The following is an 18,830-nucleotide window of genomic DNA, read 5'->3' as shown; positions in this document are numbered from 1 at the left end:
TCCCACCTGCACCCATTTAAGCCACATCTTCAAACTCATTGCAGATTGTTCTTTGCACTTATGCCAAATCCTCCAGCAATGACCCTCCAACTTGCGTGCTTTTTGCTGACCCTGCCGGTTTGGACTTCCCCACCTTGCCTTTTCTCCAGAAAATTGTCCTTGCCTTCAGTCCCTGACCACAAGAACGGCTTCATTCCCCTCTGGTTCCGGTCTGCCTTTTATCCTGAAAGCAGATTCTGACTGCCTGTATTGGGCGATCTGCCTGGGATAAAGCTTCACATGATCCCCTGTTGTACTGCATGAGTCCTTAACACCACTGTTTTCAATGCCACTATTATTTCATGTATGATATTGTGAAAAGTTCTGCTTGTATTTAGTATATCCAAAACTGATTTCTGAAAATGTAAAGTGATCACTACAGAATCAAAATAAAATAATAAGCAAAAGGGTCATGTCTCTGGCAGAGACCAGGGAGAAGAAAACACACCAAACACAAAAACTAGTGCCTATGCAAGTGCTTCAAAATGAAAAATAAATAAATACAGGGCTTTCGGACATCCAGACAACCTAAAATCATACAAAGTATCTCTTCTTTAAACCAAGCCAGTCTGCTAAATTTGTTTTTTGATCGCTAGATTGCTTCAGCTCTTGGCGTCTTTTTGTGTCTGGACTGTGAGTTTTCGCTGTAGATTCTGCTATATTAGATTAAATTGACTGCTAGCATGCCCTCCAGTCTTTGCTAGGGTAGACCTGATCTAACTCGGTTTTGTACTTTGCAAGTTTCAGATATTGAAATTGGTACAAGTACGACCTTTTCAGATACTTACAGGTACTGCAGTACTTTTAAAATTAATAAAAGGGGAACAATAGAACCTAATAAAATAAGTAAATGAACATAAAGTCTATAGAGAGGAGGCTCCAAATCAGTGATTTCAAAAGTTTACCAGGGAATGGCAAATGGTATAGGAGTGAATACAAAATATATTTTAAAGAGAGATGGGAGAAATAACTAGACGAAAAAATAGTACTATGCATAGAATTCTGTTCTTGCCTTCTTTTGGGATGACTAGAAATAAGATAATCGCTTTGTTCCAGGACGGTGGAATTGACATCGTCTTGTGTGTTCAGTTAAAGGAATTCAGGAGTAATGCAGTTCTTCCTTAAAGGCTTTACACCATTCTGCTGGTAGTCTGTGTCTTCCTGGCGCTTTTTGTTACAGTATCTAGTTCTTCATTGGTAGTCTTTGCTGTCTGGTAGGCATTCTGATGTTTTCAAATTAAGGGTAGATCTATGGGTGGATTATTTTGTATATTGAGTGGGAAATCAGTTTTTTCCGTATCTTGTTAACAAGTAAAAGCAAGTCATTTTGATGCTTTCGGGCCCGTTTCATAATAGGTCAGCTTATAGTAAGGGCTGGCTCAAGTTGGACCCTTGCTTTAGGCCTGGACTGACAGGGAATTTCTTAGGATACACAAGGCTACTCTCCCTCCTCTCTCTCTCTCTCTCCTTCAATTAGAATTTACATCTCATTAATGCACGTCACTAATTCAGCTTCTGACATTTTTTGTGCTTTCTTGCCTCGCAGGTTTCCATGGATCATGGTTATAACCCTTGACCATGGGGCCATGGCTGAGCCAGACCCTTGCTCCCCTGCTGACACCTACCGCTTCATACACTATTATTAGTTCCATTACTATTGCTGTCAACATTAATGCACATTAACAACTGTGTTTCTTCCACACAGTATTTGTGCCATATCACCAGGTTTTCATAGATTGTCGTTCCATCTGAACTCCTGCAATCTGTGATGGACCCTCCCCATTCAGGGTTCAAGGCAGGTCACTCAACATGACTGCACTCCTAGCTGTCTCTGAGCAACTCCACACTACCAAAGCAGCCTCTGTCCCATCTGTCCTTATCATTCTTGACCTACTTGCTGCATTTGACACGGTGAAACCATAAGACCCTTATTTCCTCCGTTCCGGAACTCGGCATCAGGCTCTGCTCTCTCCCTTCTCTCATCCTACCTCAACAACCGCACTTACTGAGTAACTGATCAGTGTCTGAACCTAAATCAATTTTTACATTTCTGTATTTCTACATTTATTTATTTCTACTTTTCTGTATTTCTTCATTCATTTATGTCCACATTTATTATTATGCCTGTACTTCTGTGTCCGTATGTAAATGAGCTCAGGCGGGCCGAACCTCATTCGTGAGCAGGATTGGTCAAATTGGCGCGCGAGACAGAAGCAATCGATCCCAGCACATCGCTCCTCTAGAGCGTCTAGAAGCTGCTAGCAGCTCATGGCTTCTACCGGGCGAGATGTGTCTGAGCAGCTTGAGAACGTCTCTCGGTTACGTATGTAACCTTCGTTCCCTGAAGGGAACGAGACGCTGCGTAAAGACGGTGTGGGAACGCCCCTGCGTGACCGCGTCACGAAGCACGTGTGAAGCCTAACCAATGGCGAGCTGGTACGTCATAGCGGGGACGCCGGACCAGGGCGCTATAAAGGGACCCGAAGGGCAAGACCATTCATCTCTGGAAGGCCGAATCGAGTGCCACGGGCAGGCCGAGAGTATGGCAGAACGTTTACGCAGCGTCTCGTTCCCTTCAGGGAACGAAGGTTACATACGTAACCGAAAGACGTTCCCTATCAGGGAACTCGAGCTGCGTAAAGACGCTGTGGGAACACTTATACCCACTCACCATACGAGCAAGTGACCGTGGTGTGAAGTTTTTAAAAACGCACACTCGACGAGAGCACCTGTGCTCAAGGCCAGGATCAGTCCCCGACAGGAGGGCTTCTGCAGCTGCCATACACCGATAGAATGGGCCCGGACAGCCAAGATGCGGGCTGACCGGCCGATTCATAAGCAAATGTCATGGCCCTAACCATTCACATGCTGCGGCTCTGTTATACGCCTGGTCCGACGTCAGGAACGGAGGACAGGGTGCCACAATGGAAGAGAGCTGCCCCAAAGGTAGACGGTAAGACGTGTGGAAAACATAGCAGGACCTCCAGTACTGAACCGACCGGGCAGTTAACTGGGTCCGCAGTTGTTCCTACAGCAGGTGGCACCATCTACCGGCATACGCCCTCCTAGTGGCGGGGCTCTGGAGTAGGAGGTGGTCTCTACGACCTCAGTCGAGTGACCGGACCTTCAAAGGTGGGCCCTTTCAAGGGCCACACCCATAGCTTCCAAATCTCAGGGCGTGGGTGAACTATGGACCCCGACGCCTGAGGCAGCAGGTCCGACCTGTTGGGGATCTCCACCGGGGGGGCCTGCGAGAAACGATATTACCTCCACAAACCATAGGTGGGCTGGCCAGAACGGGGCTACTAACAGTAGGCTGACACCGTCCTGACGGACCCTATCCAGAACCCCTGGGAGCAGAGCAACCGGGGGGAAAGCGTACAGGGGCATGCTTTTTGGCCATGCCTGTCCCAAAGCATCCAAGCCGAAAGGGGTGGGGTGCGTGAAGGAGAACCACCGAGGACAATGAGTTGTCTCTGCGGAGGCAAATAAGTCCACATCGGCGCGGCTGAAGTGACCCCAAGGAACTTTACCGCCTCTGGGTGGAGTCTCCAGTCCCCGGGCCTCGGCCCCTGCCTTGACAGGGTGTCTGCATGATCGCACCCCAGCCCGTGAGGGAAGAGTCTGTCGTGAGGATGACCTGACGACAGATCGCCCCTAAAACGGGCCATTGGGTTAGAAACCCAGGGTGCCTCCATATGACCAGGGGCCTCAGACAACGCCGAGTGACTTTGATCAGGCGGTGCTGGTTCCCCCTTGGGGAGAACCCCTTGGTCTTGAGCCACCACTGCAACGGTCTCAAGTGTAACAGGCCGCGAGGGATCACATTGGATGCCGCTGCAAGGAGACCTAACAGTCTCTGAAACTGTTTCACAGTGAGTGGCTGCCCTAGCCTAGCCTGCTGAACAGCAAAGAGGTTCGAAACTACCCGAGCGGGAGACAGGTGTGCCCGCATCGTGGTCGAATCCCAAATTACGCCCAGGAAGGTGGTCCTACGTGCTGGGGACAGCACGCTTTTCCTTGTGTTGAGTCTCAGCCCCAGACGGTTGATGTGAGCGAGCACAACATCACGGTGTTGGGCCGCCAGGCGCTCGGAGGGCGCTAAAATCAACCAGTCCTCCAAGTAGTTCAAAATACGGATGCCCTAGAGACGCAATGGCGCCAGAGCTGCATCCACGCATTTGGTGAACGTTCGGGGCGAGAGGGCTAGGCCAAAAGGAAGGGAGGATGGGAATATAAAAGTAAGCGTCCTGGACATCTACCGTGACAAACCAGTCCTTGGACCTGATTTGTGCCGCGATCTGTTTGAGAGTGAGCATTTTGAAGCTCAACTTCGCAACAGCGCGGTTCAAACGGCGGAGATCCAGAATCGGACGCAAACCCCCATCCTTCTTTGGAACGATGAAGTACCGGCTGTAATAGCCTGACTCTCTGTCTGGGGGGAGAACTCGTTCTACGGCTCCCTTCCGCAGCAGGGTCTGTACTTGTTCCAACACCAGAGCCTGCTGGGGGTCTACCACCGTGGGTAGTAGGCCCCGAAATCGAGGTGGCCGCCACCTAAACTGGATGGCGTAGCCGACATCGATTGTGTGCAGGACCCATTGAGATACGTTGGGAAGGGCTTGCCACTCACCCAAAAAGTTTCTCAGGGGCTCCGGGTGAAGTCCATGAACCTCTGGAAATTCCGGGTCTACAGACACCGTGCCCTGCAACAGCGTACTGGCAGGGAAGCGGTGATGTAGTAGAGCCGGAACCCTTCTTAGAGGGGGCGAACGATCCTCGGGCTCACGCTCGCTGGACCCGGTCGTGCCCAGAAGCGGCGGCGGGGACAACGGACCGACTCCCGGAGAGTACCGGGGAGAAGGGAGCACCGAAATGTGCGGTGGCACCCTACCACCTCCGGTGGGGGTCACTCTCCGGGCCCTGGCCCTTACGGTATCAAGGCCTATTGGACGAAGTCCCCTCCGCGGCGGCCGTCCTCAGACAAGTCCGGCCGCGATAGAAACCTCGTCCGAGCGTGCCGTGCTGCGGCCCAGCCTCGACGGGGGGTTGCGCGCAGCGCGACGCTCTCCTGCTGCGCCAGGTGGTGTAAGCTCGTCGACGGCCCCGCGAACGTGCCGTCGTCGGGCAAGGAATGAATCGAGCGCCTCCGCCTGCCACCTCTCAGCGTGGAGTTTATCCGCCACGGCCCCAATGGCACCTCCAAAGAGGGTAGTGGGGGAGAGAGGGGCATCCAGGAGGAAGGACTTGTCCTTCTCTTGCAGGCTGGAGTGGCTCAGCCAAAGGTGCCGCTCCGTAGCCACCATGGCTGCCATGGAGCGGCCGACGGACTTCGCCGTCTCCTTCGTGGCTCTTAACGCGAGGTCAGCCGTGTGCCTCAGCTCACGCACTGCCTCCGGCGTTAGTTCCGTCCCCTCGGCCACGTCGGCCAGCAGCTCTGCCTGATACGCCTGGATAAGCGCCATCGTATGCAGGTAGCACACCGCTTGCCCCGCCGCCGAGTAAGCCCTGCCCACTAGAACCGAGGTAGTCCTCGAAGGCTTGGTGGGCAGTACCGGTGTCTTCAGCGACACGGCCGCGGGGGAAACATGGCCCGCCAGGGCCCCCTCCGCGGCCGGCATACTTCCGTAGCCATCTCACTTAGCCTCAGCTAAAGACGAGTACAATGCCGTACGCGGGCAGACACCGGCCTACTCCAGGACGCAGACACCTCGGTGTGGACGTCTGGGAAGAACGGCAGCCGGCGGGGAGGCGCTCTGCGGGAAGGTAGTTTACCGGGAGCAGACGGCTGCTGCTCCCCCGCCGGCTAGCTGATATGTAATCTGTCAGCGGCTCGGGTGAGGACCTCCAGCAATTCTTTTGCGGCAGCGGAGGAATGAGTCGCCTCGGCGTCAGCCTCCGCTGGGGAGCACGCCTCGGCATAAGCCGAAGCGGAGCCGCGGGGAGCACGCCTCGGCATGAGCCGTCCTCATTGAAGAGAGCTCGACGCGAGATTGCCACGGCAAATGGTCACAGTCTGCACAGCTAGCCCCCTCCATGCCTAAGCAGACAACACACAGGTCGTGTGAGTCTCTGCCCGTAATAAATCGGGTGCAAGGGGGAACACATTGGACAAACCGCTCAGCCATTTCTATCTCAGTGGAAAAACTTCACACGCACTAGATGAAGGCACAGAGATGAATAGTCCTGCCCTTCGGGTCCCTTTATAGCGCCCTGGTCCGGCGTCCCCGCTATGACGTACCAGCTCGCCATTGGTTAGGTTTCACACGTGCTTCATGACGTTAGGTGTAATAATGTGAAATGACACAGGGAATGTATGTTTTACTTGGGTTTTTACCAACATCTGGTGAAAATTCCATGTCAATAGCTTATATAATATATATATATTTACTGAGAAAAATGGGGACGTGTTCAATACTTATTTAACCCGCTGTATATACACACTAATATGGGGAATTGTTTGTAAAATGTTGCACGATCTAAAATCCTGCATTTAGCATTATCATATGAAAAAAAGCATGACAGTATTCATATGTCACTCTTTCAAACATTTAGAGAGAAATGCATGTAAATAAAGGATAACATTTGGCAGTAAACAAGAAGTTACAGGTCTGAGAGCCAGACATTTTGCTTGTTTGTAGGTGACCAAACACTTATTTTCCACCGTAATTTACCAATAAATTCATTACAAATCCTATTATGTGTTTTCTTTTCATTTTGTCTCTCATAGTTGAAGTGATGAAAATTACAGGCCTCTCATCTTTTTACTTGGGAGAACTTGCACAATTGGTGGCTGACTCAATACGTTTTTGCCCCACTGTACATTTAACATTTCAATTTAGATGAAATATTTATATTATTTAACATCTTTGTTAACATCTTACTGCCGAATATTATCCTTGGAAAAATCATTGCATGTCTTTACATGAATTTCTCTCTAAATGTGCAACATTTTACAAACAGGGCCCCATACACACAGTGTTGTCATTGGCATTATTTTTACTTTGTTGATATTTTTATTCATGTGAAACAGAAAATAGTTTGGGAAATAAGAATGCAATTCAACACTGATTTCAAATGTATGCTTAATCATACCATTTATTTAACTTCCCCAGCATCATGCAGCTGGTGACAGGCATTTACTGGAGCATGTCTGATATTAAGCATTCAGTTTGTAGAAAGACATCCATTGGACAGGGGGCCATTAGCATTGCAGCTGAACTTCAGGGACCAGAACACCAGTCTGGCGATGACCACACGGTCCAGTCCAGTCAACTCCAACCTCCATGTGGACCTGCAGTTAAAAGGGTTCATGTTAAAGGGTCTGTTCAGCCAAAAGTGATGTTTAAGTTCTTATGGTAAACATTTCTACAGAACAGAGTCATTTTCAGTTAGTATTAAATATTTTTTTAGAACTTACAATCTGTTAAACTCTTAAGGATAGATGACTGGCTGCCACTTAAAATTAAAACAACTTTAGCAAAGCTCTCCTTCAGACTTCACAATAGAAATAGAAGGTATAGGAGTTAGCCTTGACTACCGGTCAATCTTCATTCCTACCCTCACCTATGATCACGAAGGATGACCGAAAGAATAACGTCACGGGTACAAGCGGCCGAAATGGGTTTCCTCAGGAGAGTGGCTGGCGTCTCCCTTAGAGATAGGGCGAGAAGCTCAGCCATTCGTGAGGATGCCAGTTGAGGTGGTTTGGGCATCTGGTAAGGATGCCCCCTGGACGCCTCCCTTGCGAGGTGTTCCAGACACGTCCAGCTGGGAAGAGGCCCCAGGGTAGACCCAGGACCAGGTGGAGAGATTATATCTCTGCACTGGCCTGGGAACGCCTTGGGATCCCCCAATCAGAGCTGGTATATGTGGCCCGGGAAAGGGAAGTCTGGGGTCCCCTGCTGGAGCTGTTGCCCCCGCGACCCGACCCCGGATAAGCGGTGGAAGATGATATATGCGAGTGTGGTGGCGGGCGTGGTTTCGGCTCGGCTGCAGGGGGGAAGAGAGGGGGAGTGGTTCCAGGAATGGGGCCAGGTGGAGGCAATGAGCCTCAGCTGGGGGGGAAATAACGACCAATTGTGTCCCCATATAAGTGGCAGGGAGGCGGCGAGCAGAGAACGGAGCGGGCGACACTTGACCGGATAATGACCCGATTTTATTGGCCAGGCATCCGGGGGGACGCGCGCCGCTTGTGTGCGTCCTGCCCGGAGTGTCAGTTGGTTTATCACCCGGCCATCCCGAGGGCGCCGTTACGTCCTCTACCATTGGTTGAGGTTCCATTTGAACGCATCGGGATGGACCTCATCGGGCCATTCCATCGGAGCGCACGCGGATATCGCTTTGTGTTAGTCCTCGTGGATTACGCAACCCGATATCCGGAAGCAGTGCCATTGCGCAATATCTCGGCGAAGAGTGTCGCGCAGGCGCCGTTTCAGGTCATCTCCCGGGTCGGAATCCCGAAAGAGATTCTGACGGACCAGGGCACCTCGTTCATGTCGCGTACACTGAGAGAACTTTACGGGTTACTGGGCATTAAGTCCATTCGTACCAGTGTGTACCACCCGGAGACAGACGGGCTGGTAGAACGTATGAATAAGACGCTGAAGTCCTTGATCCGTAAATTTATTGGCAAAGATGAACGTAATTGGGACAAATGGCTTGATCCTCTGTTGTTTGCAGTCCGGGAGGTCCCCCAGTTCTCCACGGGATTTTCTCCCTTTGAACTTTTGTTTGGCAGGACACCGAGGGGGGGTGCTGGACCTTATTAAGGAAAACTGGGAGGAAGGTCCGAGCCCCGGCAAGAATGAGATCCAGTACATCCTGGACCTGCGAGCAAAGCTCCACACACTGGGTGAGAATGAGAATTTGCTCCGGGCCCAGGAACGGAAACAACGGCTATACAACAGAGGAGCCAAGCTGAGACAATTCACACCGGGAGAAAAGGTACTTGAATTACTTCCTTCTTCCAACTCTAAACTCCTGGCTAAGTGGCAAGGGCCCTTCGAGGTCACACGCCAGGTGGGGGATGTCGACTATGAGGTGGCGCGGTCTGACAGGGGCGGTGATACACAAATATACCACCTGAACCTCCTGAAAGCCTGGAGGGAGGCGGAGTCTGTTTCGCTGGTTTCCTCAGTATCAGAAAGAGAGGACCTGGGGCCGGAGGTGCCAAAAGCGGTCAATCCCACCCCGCTCCCGTGTGAGGGCCGTCTCTCCGAGGGCCAGAGGACAGACATTGCCCAGTTGCTGAAGCGGTTTGCTGATGTGTTCTCCCCCCTGCCAGGCCGGACAAACCTGATAGTTCACCACATCGAGACTCCCCCAGGGGTGAAGGTAAGGTCACGACCCTACAGGATGCCCCAACACAAAAGAAAAGTGGTTCGGGAGGAATTAGCGGCGATGTTGGAGATGGGGGTAATAGAAGAGTCCAACAGTGCCTGGTGTAGCCCCATCGTTCTGGTGGCTAAGAAAGATGGGGCTGTACGGATCTGTGTGGACTATCGCAGGGTGAATGACGTGTCACGATTCGATGCCTACCCAATGCCCCGGGTCGACGAACTCCTGGACCGGCTGGGCACTGCACGTTTTTTTACGACCCTGGATTTAACTAAGGGCTACTGGCAGATTCCCCTGTCGCCAGAGTCCAAAGAGAAAACGGCTTTCTCCATTCCGTATGGTTTGTACCAATTTACCATGCTTCCCTTTGGCTTGTTCGGCGCACCGGCCACGTTGCAGCGGCTCATGGACAGGGTGCTGCGCCCGCATGCCGCATATACAGCCGCCTACCTGGATGATGTCATCATCCACAGCACCACCTGGGCAGCGCACGTGCGGCGGGTGGACGCAGTGCTGGAGTCGCTGAGGCGGGCCGGGCTCACTGCCAACCCGGGGAAGTGTACAGTTGTACGGAGGGAGGTACGGTATCTGGGGTACCACTTGGGGGGCGGGCAGGTGCGCCCTCAGGTGGACAAGACTGCAGCTATTGCGGCCTGCCCGCGTCCCAAGACAAAAAAAGAGGTGAGGCGGTTTTTGGGGCTGGCGGGGTATTACAGGCGGTTCAACCCCGGCTTCACGGACCTCACCAGCCCCTTGACCGACCTGACCCGGAAAGGTGCGTCAGATCCGGGCCAGTGGTCGGAGCAGTGCCAGCGGGCGTTTGAGAAGGTAAAACAGACTCTGTGGGGAACCGCTCCTCCACACCCCTAACTTCTCTCTCCCCTTTTCTCTGCAGACCAACACATCGGACATGGGGCTGGGGGCCGTTTTGTCCCAGGAGGTGGAGGGGGTCGAGTGCCTGGCCATCCGATGGGCGGTGGGCTCCTTGCGCTACTACCTCCTGGGACGCTCATTCACCCTCTGTTCGGACCACGCCCCGCTCCAATGGCTCCACCGCATGAAGGATACTAACCCCCGGATCACTCGGTGGTATCTGGCTCTACAGCCTATTAACTTCAAGGTGGTCCATAGGCCGGGGGCGCAGATGGTCGTGGCAGACTTCCTCTCCCGCCCTCTCGAGGGAGGAGGGGGGGGGGGAGTAGACTAGGCCGGACGGCTCCCCGACCTAAGTTGTGCGGTGGGGGTATGTGGTGGTGGGCGTGGTTTCGGCTCGGCTGCAGGGGGGAAGAGAGGGGGAGTGGTTCCGGGAACAGGGCCAGGTGGAGGCAATGAGCCTCAGCTGGGGGGGAAATAACGATCAATTGTGTCCCCATATAAGTGGCAGGGAGGCGGCGAGCAGGGAACCGAGCGAGCGGGACGCCTCTCAAGCGGAGCGCGAGCTTTCTGCAAATAAAATATACATTCCAAACTCCGCTGCCTTCTTCCGGAGCCCTTACACCCACACGTTACAGTGGCGCCCAACTCGGCAGGTGACGGACGATGGCAGACAACGAGCGCCAGCAAGTAATATCGGCCCAGCCAATCATGGCGCGGGGCCAGATGATTGGCGAGCAGGCGGCCATCCAGCGCGACCAGGCGGAGGCGAATAGGCAATTCCTGGGAGCACGTATGGCCAGGGTTTAACAAGCTAATGGGGCGGACTGCCGGGGTGCGTTCACGGCCGACAGGGACATGCAGTATGTGTAGCGGTGTTGACGGGTGGTGCTTTCGCGTTCTAATTGCCGCGCTGACTGAAAACATGGACGGGCGAGCCGGAAAAAAAACGACACTCCGCTGTCCCTTCAAAATAAAAGCACAGGATGAAATTGTTTTTTTTTTTTTTATTTTCCCATGCAAAGGCCCGCGACCCACGACAAACGGGTCTGCGACCGACTAGTGGGTCGCGACCCACCAGTTGAGAAGCACTGCTTTAAAACATAGTAAATAAAACCAGAAAAAACACTTGACATTATTACCTTATTCCGTACTGCAGCATCCTCCTCGCTGCTGCGCCATGTTGCCTCCAAAGGAGAATAAAATATACGATGGACGTCCATCGGTGGCTCCTCTGGTTCCACATCCATGTCTTCATTGAGCTGAGACAAGTCCTCCTTCACTTTATCCAGCAGATAAAGCGTGTCTTTCTTAACGTGCTTCTCTAAATCGTTTGCTAACGATCGCAATCCATTTGAAATAGTTTGAAAATACCATGAAGCCAAATGCTAACAACAGCTTCTGCAGAGGAGCTTCAAGACAGAAAGAGTAGACCAGGATCGATCACACTGCTCTGACCAATCCTGCTTCAGGCAGAGGTTAGGACCGCCCACCTCATTAGCATACAGACACACGCATAAATACATGTGGAAATGTAGAAATAAATATATGATACAGACCCATAAATAAATGCATCAAGAAATGTAAGAGAACAGAAATGTAAAAATAAACATATGGTATGTATTTGTTTATGACCTGTTTGATTACCAACTTTTATTTATTTATGGTTACATTCATTTACTTTAATATTTATTTCAGCATCTATATATTTATTCATACATTTATTTATGTATCTACATACATATTTATTTATTTACGCATTTATTTATTCCTATATTCATTTATACATTCATTCATTTTTTGACTGCTAGGAACCTTGGTGTGACACTCAACCATCCCTCACTGCAAACTACAGCATCAACCTGTAAACACATGCTGCCCAACATCAGGAGAATAGATCTCCTTCTCACTCAGAATGCGACGCAGGTCCAGGTACAGGCACTGGCCCGCGGGCCACGAGTTTGACACATGTGGTGTACAGAGACCTAGTCATTGTTTTATTAAAACCATCAACCTGGTTGTGGTGTATGGCTGAAACCACGTTTAAGTAGGTGATTCATTCTGCTTTCAGTTCAGCATTGTGTCATGAAAACTTTAGTTTGTCCCGGGTGATCATCCTGTCGATAGTGCTCGAGGGCCTTGAACCGAATGCCTGACAAATTGCTGCTTGTTTTTGTGCAGAACCCCTGAAGTGTTATCTGATGACAAATAACCACAAAATTTCTGATCCCAACAGACGTTATAGAGCTACAGTAAAATGAATGATTCATTCTAGCTTGTAGTGGATACCATGAATCACAGTAACTACTTTGGAGAATAGGCTATTCAGCCAGAGGAAAACGTAAAGTCAGTGTTATAGCCTACTGTCATACCTGCAAAGAAACTTTGTGCTGCCTGGCGTGATTTCAAGGGTGAAGCACTCCCCTCCATTAACACAGTAGTTCCTCTGGCTGTGACTACAGCGTGTCACATGACTGGAGGTTTTGGTTGTAGTGGTGGAGCTGGTGGCAGCTGCAGAAAATAATTGGAATTAGTGTGGCCTGAAAACAAGAAATGAAAAACATCAAAATGTTTGTAGAAACACTGTCACTTGACTATTCATTCATATATTCAATACTACTAACCTGCGAGGGGTGACTACAATACAACACTCACATTTGTCACCTGCACAGGCTTTGTTAATTACCTTTCAAAACCATATACAAAAACATCATTTGGTGAAAATGGATTTTTTGAGCATGAGTTGTAGTATTGCATTATGCTGCAGAAGTGGGTAACCAAAGTGGTGAAACCTTTTCCTCTTTTGGAGAACTGTTGTTAATCCAGCCTGACGACAGCGGCCCTTCTCCACGATGAAGATAGCCGCGTGGTGAATAAGGACGATGGGGGAGCGTAGTGCCGTGTGTAGTACAAATGGAATGATATCTGTCAGTATTATGTGTATTGTACATGCGTTAACCATACAAATTAAAATACACCCAATCTAAACACATACTACTTTCTGACAGCTTTTTGGGGAAATTCCCCCCTCGACCCTAAACACCGAAAAAGCCGTGGGGAGATTTCTTGTTTTTCACAACGTGAGTAGGGTTTGCAGATTTTGCTTTAAAGTAGGCTGAGAGGGGAAACAATTAGAAAAGTTTGCAAAGTGCTGAACTCAAAACTCTCATTTAGAGATATTGATTTTCACACATCAACATTCAGACTTTTTTATTCCAGTTTACCTAACCTGCCGTAAATGGGAGAAGACAGACACGCGCACTGAGATCGGTCACGAGCAACATCGGATGTTCATGTCATTAAGTGAGACAATAGAACACCATTAAATTCCTTTATGTTGAATCGATTATGTGTAAATATTAAAACCTGCATTTTCTCTACTAACCAGCAAGGGGTGACTGCTCTGGTTGTAAAAATAAGTGAATCGAAAAACTCACAGAATAGACAGTTTACGGCACAATAAACAAAATTGCACATTAGACATCCAATAATACACTAATAACTACCATTGACTTTATTAACTCAGAAATGGTAAATATGCGTCTATAGTCTCAATTGCTAATTCCAAGTCTTCTTTAATACAGTAATATGCTAATTTAGTGAGTTATACTCCATTTAGAGTCAATCAGACCATAAAGCAGAAGATGTGAGTGAGAAGGTTTATAGGAACATTGTCTGTCTTGTCACATCAAAGAGTTGATAAACTCCACGCCCAGATGATGATACCTGAATGATTCAGGGCTTACTCCATCCTTCCTGCAAAAGAAGAACAATAAGTTCCTCCCTCACATGTAAACCAAGCCTCATCTGATTGGACATGGGCGCCGTTAGAGACACTGGGCCTAGGGTGGGCACTCGAGCCATATCTAGAGCCCACTGACCATTTACGTATGACTGACCAACTCTTAGGTTTGCTATGGGGGTTAAAGGTGTGAACCCGGCTATGCTCCGGCCACCAGAGTCTTCACGAGCCGTCCCTGACTGTTACCCTGTCAACATGACCTGATGATATGCCAGTAAAAGTGCTGTCAAAACATTCCAATCCTTACTTTGCTGTAAGCCCTTCTTGTGAATTTTCTATCTGGTGGCTGGGTAGTATGAAATTGCACAAGGGTTATAAATGTAACTGGAAATGTAGTTTTACAAGGTTGTATTACAATATTGACAATTGCTCCATGGCAAGTTCGCTCTGAGGCCATTTAAATCAATAGTAAATCCATGCACACCTAGACTAGTCCAAGCATGGGCCATGCAGTGGTGTGTGTTAAACAGATATCCAACTGTGACTGCTCAGAGAACAAAGGTTACAATGTAACCCAGCACTACACCGCTACAAGCAAGGCAGCCATTTTGATGGCTCATGTCTGATGAAGTACAGAGATTCAGCAGACTCGTTGGCTGTTTGCAGGGCAATCAATTTTCTGCAGTGGAAGGTGTGTCTATGCAACTGAAGTCAAAGTGAAATAGGGAAAATATATAGACCAAATACTCTAATATCTGTGTACATTTGGTAGGCACCGCAACATAATCCAACCTAAACTAAATACACTGTGATTAAAACCAAAGGAAGTTAAAACTCAATTTACACCTGCTACTTTTGCTGCTTAACCTGCTACAAAATGTTTGTTGCATTTGGATTATGAAAAATAGGGTGGCCACCTGTGCAATTTCATCACCTGTGCAATTATCATCACCATAATTCACACACATTTACCAACCCTCATTGCATTTTTTTCTGTTCTGCTCCTTTAACTTAGTGGTAAGTTAATATAGATGTGTAATTTTAGTCTCTCCTTACTTTCTGCACATGATCATCGCAGTTTGTATACTATGAATAGTCAGGGAAAAGGGTAAAAACAGAAAAGGCAGAACAACTCTTATTTAATGTGGAATCCAGTATATTGAGGCAAATATTTGGCCAGATTTGTAACAACTCAATATAACACGTGTGATGTATAATTTCATTAGTCCGGTGTGGTGTGTGTAAGTGCAAAATATGGAATGATGCAAACGACCACTAGGAGAGGTAAACACAGAGCCAATCTTCTATTCTGCAGTGGTCCTTTTCAGTTGACTTTTACAGCTTTCTACTACTACTACTTATGGTCTACACTAACATAAGTATTTGTTAAGGCAGATTTTTTTTTATATGTACTCACATAGCAAAATGATGAACAACTCCACTCAATTCAAAAAGATTAGACATTTTCATGAAAGAAAGTTTAAGTACCCCGCCCCTGCAGGAAAATTATAAATTTGAGAGGAAATAATGCAAATATTTTTCTGATGTAGTTGCTATGTTTAATTTCCGCAATTTAATTTCTTAACATTCATTTGGGGCATTTGACTCTCTTTGATATATAATTGAGGTACAGTACAGGGACTTTGCTGAGTGGTGATGAAAGGCAGACAGGCTGCAGCGTGTCATCAGCTCTGCAGAGATGGTGATTGGCTGCAATCTGCCGTCTCTCCAGGACTTGTTCGCTTCCAGGACCCTGAAGCGGGCTAGAAAGATTGTAGCCGACCCCTCTCACCCCGGACATGAACTGTTTGTGCCCCTTCCATCCGGCAGGAGGCTGAGGTCCATCAGGACTAAGACCTCCCGCCACACTAACAGTTTCTACCCTTCAGCAGTTGGGCTCATCAACAGAGCCCTGGTCCCCCACTGAGTGACTCTGACATCCCTTTTTCCACCAGTCACTCCCTTCACACTCCACATGCACATAAACCTGTCACTTTCACATACACTCACAACACAGTTGTGTAGAGTATGGTTATCTGTTCACTAGTATACGTTATTTTAAACTTTTATTTTGAATTCCTTCTTATCCATTATTTTTTTATATCCCCGTAACCCCTAATATTTTATACCGTAGAGTTAAACTGTCAATTTTGTAAATTGTAACACTATATTATCTTATCTGTCTTGTTTGTGAAATTTCTTGTATGTCTAACATATTTAGGCAATAAATGTTCCTGATTCCTTACACTCAGCAGCCTAAATATCAGCATAGCATTTCCAGTTGGGTAAAGTTGGCATGACAAGGGAACAGGCCAAGCAGTTAGCCCTTTAATAAGTGAAGCTAATGCGGAATTATCGTAGCCTTTTACTTTCTTCCTCACTAAGAAAAAAGTAGTGGAAATCATTTCTTTGCCAGGTACTGGGGCGTATTGAGTCATTATGATGATCTTATTAATGCATATAGACCTCATAGAAAGCAAGGCCTCTTCTGCCTTTTGTTTGTGTATTCATATGATCAATTCATCTGTAATGTAAAATCTGTCAGATACATTCAGTAGAGTAACCACCATATGTATAAAACCCACCATGAATAGGTTATCCTGTTTAAGAAAGCAGTATGCACATTCACTGAGCCAGTGGTTGGGAACCGACCCCCGTTCCCTACTCTCATCTTACGGTAGCCAGCCCATAAACACGTGGATGCGTCTACAGCAGACATGTCAGAGTTCCGAGCCGCTTTCAGACAGATAGTATTAGTGGGTTGATTTTCCCTGCGGCGGAGGGGGCATCAATTACCCTTCAGCAGACTCTGACCTTGAAATGGAGTACAGACAGAAAACAGGAAGTCTGCCGGTACCACAGCCTGCAGTTCCAGTTTGTGTCCCTCATCATTTATTGATTTTCCCTTTTTCATGCGACTGAATATGCAGACTAACACGTTTTGGGGATCTTCAATATTGAATGCCGCCTACCAAATAAGACGTTTTAAATAACACCGTAGCAACATCCATTCAATTTAGGAAAACATATCATGTGGTTTAATTTGATTTATCAATCAATAGTTTGAGAGGAGGGAGTGAATTTTTGAAATGATCAATTCAACCACTGTCGGGGTCAAGCAGGATAGAATATAACTATTATCCCCTGCATGCCTAACTGTGTAGCAATGTTTCAGAGGCCTCTATGCTTCACTCTGCAAGTCCCAACGTGTCTGCTTTCAGGCAATGTCCTGACTCTTGGCGCAGTTAAAAACCAGCACCCTTTACTAAGTCAGTGATAAAAAAGATACAAAAACAAATTATTTTATAAAATAACTGAGCTTCTCTCAACAAAGATAAAAATCACATCTCAAGGTTATGCAGGTTTCCAGCTTACAACCCAGTGCTAATAAATCTATCCTATATCCTGATATTAGAGACTAGTTTTGAAACACATGGGATCTCCAGTCATCCTGAATAAGCTTTCACAGAATAGAGTGTTGAGTACTCACATATTGTTGGGATGATGATGTCGTTTGATTCCTGTGATGTCTGAGGGTGGGGAGTCTGTTTTTGGACGGTGGGACGTTCAGCGTTGTATTTCAATGTAACAGAGGGATCAGGGAGAGTCACTCGTGGCAAATGAGGCATGTACGGCCCTTGAGTAGATTTCTTTTCCATCAAATCATCAGAACGTTTTTGAGTAACGGCGGTGGTCAAGGAGACAAAAGACGGACTTGAATGAGGAATAGACATAGTTAGTCCCAGTGTGGGGGTAACTGATATGATAATTGGGTCCTGTCCGATGCGTTTAGGATCTAAGTGTGTGGGTGGTTCGTACTGAAAGATCTTATCCACGAAGACCCATTTGAGCCCAGCTGTGCATAGGGCTAAGCTCAGCAAACAGGCCAGGATGGGAAGAATGCAGATTTTCTCAGAGTGCAGGCAATTGTTAATCTGTTCCATCTCCATACACACACAGCAGCTCCCTGGCACAGCCACTATTCCCAAAGCCCCTAAATGCTCCCCGTCGCCACCACCACCTCCCTCTAGGCTCTCCTCCCCACTCTCCTGGCCAGCTGCTGCTGTCTCCTTGGGTTTCTCCTCTGGGACTTGTCCAGTATCAACAGTGGACCTTGTCGGGGTGACCGATCCAGCAAGGTTAGCTGGCCCAGCAGAGAAGTCCTCCATTCCCTCAGTCATCCTTTCCAACTGCTGGTTGAAGGATATCTGAGCAACTCAGCTATTAACTCAGAGCATCATACAATGGCTGTCTGCCACCAATCTCCTTGAGTATGTTTTCCATCATGAGGCTGCAGTCGGAGCTGGGATTTCAGGAGAAAGTACAAAAGCTCTTCAGAGTGAGAGTTTTAACAGTCTGCGAGGGATGTAGAAAGTCTTCTGCGCAAGAGGGGAAGGAACTCCTTACTCATGTTCCCTTACAGGAAACGCAATCAGTCTAAAAATAGAATACTCAAATTGTCTGCAGATAAAAATAAAAAAGATCGCCAAAGGATTTGATTCCTTGAATGTTCGGAATGGTCTAGGAGCGAGCAGTGGTGGAACAGCAGCACTCACTCACCTGAGCACTTGGGCAGAAGAGGCGGTGGCGGCGTGATGGGCCAGCTGCAGTAGCTGTAGTGCAGAGAAAAGGATGGCCGGGCACTGCAGTGGCAGGAGGGACATGCTGTCTGGTGTGTGGAGCTCCAAGTAGCTGAAAGGCTGAATCATCAGGGAGCGGCAGGTGCCCTTCCTCTTAGAACAGCTACAGAAACAGATGAGTAAGGGAAAAGGGAGAGAAAGAAAAGCATAGTGGGGGGTAGGGCTGCAGTAGCAGAGAGGGCTACTCCCCTTTTTCT

At 48.4% G+C, this 18,830-nt stretch overlaps 1 protein-coding gene across 7 annotated transcripts in view; it reads right to left on the bottom strand.

The window, feature by feature from the left end:
• nrg1 (neuregulin 1) overlaps positions 1-18,830 on the bottom strand; it is a 36,344-nt gene that overhangs the window by 17,427 nt on the left and 87 nt on the right. For 2 of the 7 annotated variants that reach the window (XM_037484784.2, XM_037484790.2), the window contains exons 1-2: positions 17,484-18,820; positions 12,624-12,762 (exon numbers count right to left, since the gene is read on the bottom strand). In XM_037484784.2, the coding sequence (XP_037340681.1) occupies positions 12,624-12,762; positions 17,484-18,174 (830 nt within the window). In that variant the 5' untranslated portion in view covers positions 18,175-18,820. Of the gene's footprint in view, positions 1-12,623; positions 12,763-17,483; positions 18,825-18,830 lie in introns of those variants that run through there. The other 5 variants (XM_037484783.2, XR_005121272.2, XM_037484781.2 and 2 more) reach the window with 5 other exon arrangements.

This window comes from Pungitius pungitius, chromosome 18 (genome assembly GCF_949316345.1).
Source record: "Pungitius pungitius chromosome 18, fPunPun2.1, whole genome shotgun sequence".
In the NCBI taxonomy this organism is placed as follows: domain Eukaryota; kingdom Metazoa; phylum Chordata; class Actinopteri; order Perciformes; family Gasterosteidae; genus Pungitius; species Pungitius pungitius.
The sequence above is the reverse complement of the archived record's forward strand: the minus strand, read 5'-3'. Positions and strand labels throughout refer to the sequence as shown.